The sequence below is a fragment of the Triticum aestivum genome, chromosome 7B (assembly GCF_018294505.1).
Source record: "Triticum aestivum cultivar Chinese Spring chromosome 7B, IWGSC CS RefSeq v2.1, whole genome shotgun sequence".
Classification (NCBI taxonomy): Eukaryota; Viridiplantae; Streptophyta; class Magnoliopsida; order Poales; family Poaceae; genus Triticum; species Triticum aestivum.
In genome coordinates, this window is record NC_057813.1 from 297,887,997 (window position 1) to 297,892,718 (window position 4,722).

The 4,722-nt window shown below is 43.6% G+C and overlaps 1 protein-coding gene across 6 annotated transcripts; it reads left to right on the forward strand.

Annotated features, from left to right (window-relative positions):
• Positions 1-316: 316 nt before the first annotated feature.
• Positions 317-4,203, forward strand: LOC123156458 (uncharacterized). Of its 6 annotated transcripts, none has more exons than XM_044574595.1 (4): positions 781-1,525; positions 1,838-1,881; positions 2,111-2,250; positions 3,756-4,203. In XM_044574595.1, the coding sequence occupies exons 1-3, from the start codon at positions 1,148-1,150 to the stop codon at positions 2,220-2,222; spliced, it is 534 nt and encodes a 177-aa protein (XP_044430530.1). In that variant the 5' UTR covers positions 781-1,147; the 3' UTR covers positions 2,223-2,250; positions 3,756-4,203. The 6 variants fall into 6 exon arrangements, 3 of the variants coding, with proteins under 3 accessions (XP_044430530.1, XP_044430531.1, XP_044430529.1); XM_044574596.1 differs by having other exon boundaries at positions 4,155-4,203; XR_006478139.1 differs by having other exon boundaries at positions 780-1,525; positions 1,822-1,881; positions 2,111-4,203.
• The last annotated feature ends 519 nt before the right edge of the window (positions 4,204-4,722 follow it).

Sequence of the window (4,722 nt, forward strand, 5' to 3'; positions counted from 1 at the left end):
CCATGTATCCCCAGCTTACCCCTTGGACTATAAATACTCGTCCCCTGTATTAGGGTTAGCAATGGTTTAGCTCATTTGTGAGATAGAGCTTTGCTCATCCATTCGGATCTACCCCACCAAGAGAGACCGCGACATCTACAGAGAAGATCCATCTTGGATTCAAGACCCCTCACGGGAAGACCCTCAAGACCTCCTCACTAAGAAGAACTTGCTACGTGTATCTCTTTGTATTTTGAGGATCTAGTACATGTGTAATAGAATATTGTTGGTTTGATTGATTTCACTCCTAGTGTTTTCCCTCGTGTTCTTGGCAGGACTCACTCCAATCGTGAAAGATCGGACATCTAGGATTCCACCCTACATTAGTGTTCAACATCATTTAAAACAAAACAGACGCTAGCCAACTCGCTCCCAGGAGGCTCCCTCGATTTCCTGCTTCGTCGGCCGTTCGATGGTGGTTAAAATAGCCTTCTGCGTGATCTGAAACGTCGGATGGTCGCGCTGCTCGTTTTCACCGCGTGGTAACCTCGCATTGGCCAATGACGTGTGGGCTCATGCGATGTGCTGGTTGGCTGGGTCAACCGCTTCGTGGTGTGTGCGCACCCTGTCCCTGCACGCCGCATGCACGTCGTGCCATTTGCGGGAGATCGTGCGAGAGCCACACCCATTGGTCACCGGAGGACGCTCCCCTGCCGTGCGCTACGTGCCGTTGGGCCACTGACATGTGGGCCAGGTTCCCAAAAAGCCCACATGTCAGTGACAAAACGGCAGGCTGCCGTACGTCAGAGGATCCTCACCCTTGGTCACCGTCCCGCACAAACCCTACCCTTTCAAGGGCTCCCAGATCGATGCAGCCGCCTCCCTTATCCCTCTCTTCCTCCCCCAATGCGCCGGCCGCCGCCACCTGCCATACCGCGTCCCCGCTGCGGCCATGGCCTCTTCAAGAGGCACGCCCCTCCATGGTCAGAAGCAGCAGACCAGGATCCGGATGAGGAAGAGGAGATCCGGGCGCCCCAACGGTGGATCGATCGATGCCCGGATGAGGAAGAGGAGATCCAGGCGCCCCAATGGTGGATCGATCGTTGCGAGGTGACGACGAGCTCCTCCGGACGTGGGGGAGCAGTGAGGCTGGAGATCCAGTCGGTGCATGCCCCACGGGGTTGGGGAGACGCCGGCAATAGGGGCAAGGTGCATCAGGGTCGAAGCTGCAGCGCTCCGGTCCCCAAGCCGCCTCCAGGCTCGCTTCCTCCTCCATCCTCCCGCATCTCATCCATCTCGACGGATACGAGGCGTGCGGGCACGGAGGCGAGGTTCTCCGGCGGCGGCGGGAACCTCCAGGCAGAGAGCGACCCCATGGATCCGTCCCTGCAGAAGAGAAGGAAGGAGAGGAGACAGGCCATGGAGATGGGATGAGAACGTCCATGGCCAGCCAATCGAGCCCACCTCCGGTGCGCGACCCCAGGAAGGATTTTGCGCTGCCGTCTTCTTTCGCCGGTCTGTGCCCTGGAAGAGCGACACCAGCCAGGTAGGCCTCTCCCTCCTCTCCATACTCCACATGAGGTGTGCAGGTCACCACCGTGACATATCGTCTCTGCTCTCGCAGTTCTGCCTTACTTGCAGCGTGTGTGATGTGTGCGTGCTTACTGATGTGTGGCAATTTCTTAATTATAAGTCCCAGTTTATGCACTTTCTAGAAGGATGATGGTGAGGAGGGGCTACCTTTTCCTCGGAGAGGACCCTAACTGAACTTTGTATCGAAGCTTTGTGTGTGTGTTTCTCCTTAATCTGCGTGTAAATTCAGAGTTCTAATCACCATCCTAGTGCTTGCTGGTTTCAGGCATTGTATGGGAATGAAGCAAAAAGTCTGCCTTCCATTGGCGTGTGAGTACTTGCACTTGGACCTTTTTGTGAGCAGTACTAACTAATCTAATGATCTGATCCTTGCAATCTAAGGAAAAAATAAATCTAAGTCATTTCCGATCTGAAGATCTGGGTACCAACTATTTCTGTTTGTGTCTATAAGCTTTTGATTTTCCGCCAGGTCTATTTTTTATTTGCAATGTTGAACCCTCTTTTCATTTCTTGTGAATATTTCTTTTTGTTTGATCAGTACTGCACCTGGTTATCTACAGTGGAAGGCAAGGATAACTAGATTAAACATTTCACAAGACCCTCCCAATTACAGGCACAAACTCCTTTCAAGATATTACAAGTGTGGTTGATTACGGGAGATTGTCAGATGAAAAGAAGGTATATCCTTTATATTTATCTAGATGTTTAATTAGCTGCACAACCATACGTGATTCTATAAGGAAACTATTTATCCTGGCGATCTTGATATCCAGTCATGTATTACAATATTAGTATAGGCTGTAATTTTTGGCTAGGAATCTATATATACAGAACCTAAACTGAAGACTCAATATAGCACATATACTTGGCCAGTTATCCTAAGAATATTAATCCACCTGGACTTTTAACTTGACTTCCAAAGAAGTTCTTAACGATCAAGCATTTTTGAGTTTTTAGTAAATTGAAATAATGTTGCACTTTGACAATACTATTCTGATTTTGCAAGTTAATAGAAATCCTTCAGTTTCATACCACTTTTTTAATCGCGCATTTGGATGAGTATTAGTATAGGCTGTAATTTTTGGCTAGGAATCTATATATACAGAACCTAAACTGAAGACTCAATATAGCACATATACTTGGCCAGTTATCCTAAGAATATTAATCCACCTGGACTTTTAACTTGACTTCCAAAGAAGTTCTTAACGATCAAGCATTTTTGAGTTTTTAGTAAATTGAAATAATATTGCACTTTGACAATACTATTCTGATTTTGCAAGTTAATAGAAATCCTTCAATTTCATACCACTTTTTTAATCGCACATTTGGATGATTGCGACATTATCTCTTCTCAGAATTCCGCTTGCATGTTTCCAGTTGAGACAATAACTGAGTTTGATAAGTAACCACTATATTATTTTCTATGTGTACACATGTTGTCGCTCTGCTTGAGTCATCCATCTCCACATTACGAGCCCGAGACTTCCATCACAACAAACTATATGTATCCAGGTAGTGTCCAATATGTACACACAGGCTCCTCTCACAGGCCGACTAAGCTGATTGTAACTGAATGTGTGTGTGTGGCCGTGAAGCAGACTTTATCTTGGTCTGAGTATCAGTTCCCTTCAATGGTACAATTTTGGATACTATTTTCTTCTAGATGTATAGGTTTCTGCTGGTCCCATTGGCTGCTACATTTTAGTGATACAATAGCTCAATGTCATGCTCACCAATTATTCTGTAAAAATGAAAAATCGACTTGACTGTATTTTGTACCTGTTTTAGTAATTACATGATGTGATTATTTTCATTCTAGATATGGAAATATTCTAAGGATTAAGCTTTTTGAGACGTTAAGGTATCTGATGATTAATTAGCCTTTGTAAGATTTATGCACTCATGTCATACAACCTAGATAATTCTCCTTGGATCTCCATAATTTCTAACTGAATATAGATGTATACTGACAGTAAATCCCGTTTTAGTAATTAGTTGGATATAATTGATAATTCTTTGACATGTTTTTATGAAATGTCTGCTTAAATCAGCGTTAGATGCTCCCATAATCGATTACTTTTTGGATATGAATTATTACTATAAGAAGTATATTGGTTCTCTGGTGTTTTCAGTTCTTACAATAAACAAATTATATTGTTTTCCACTAATCATTTCTCATGTAGTTTTACTCTGCAGTATGTATCTTTTGCTTCATAACTCATCTGTTCACAAGATTGATGCCTAGAAATTTCAGCCTTCCGTGCTAAATGTCGTCTGCTCATGTGTAACGGCATAGAGATAGGAACGAGCAATTCATCTTCAGTTTGAGAAAGTGGCGGACAAAAGAGAACTGGACTATTGTTGCTGAGCGCTAGCTCTGGCCGCATGATCATCTATATATATAGTTTTCGACAGTAAATGTATCCTGATTGGTATAGCACAAATGGAAATCTTACTTTCTTCTAAACTCTTAATTTCAAGATGAACTGGAGAGGGGAATTTGTACTAAGTTTGGAATCTATCACAGTAAGTGTGTATTTGCGGTATTGATGTACAGTTATTAAGAAAGTTACATTTTTCAGCTATTGTGCTACTGAGAAGGAAGCATGGCTGAGAATTGCTCTGGCTGGAGTTGAATGTCGTTGTGACTGAATACTAGAGACGCTGACTTGCAGCCACTCTTTACAGTCCTACCACCTAGCTTTTATCTCTCACCTTCCGTTATTTTCATGTTAACACTGCCATTGGGGCAAATCTATATTGCTTATTGATGGGTCTAGCTATAGTTAGAATTCCATGTTTCCTACACTGTATTATACCCATTACTATTGAATGTTGATTCTGACAATCTTAAGACATCCACCATAGTCGTGGCAACTCGAAAAACGTAAGCTGGAGAAATATCAAAATCACACGAAACCTCCCCTTAGCTAATACCATAAGGGTTCGATTGAGGCTCTCTGTTAACAGCGCTTTGGTAAAAGTAAGCGTGTGCACGATGTTATAGTGAGCTATCATCACTTCTCATTACTGACTGTAATCAATATATATGTGTTTATGCCATAAAAGATGGATATTTGTCGAAGCCATTGTCGTGACATGTAATTACTTGCAGATCAATTATATAGTTTTGTTCGGATTGTAAAGTGG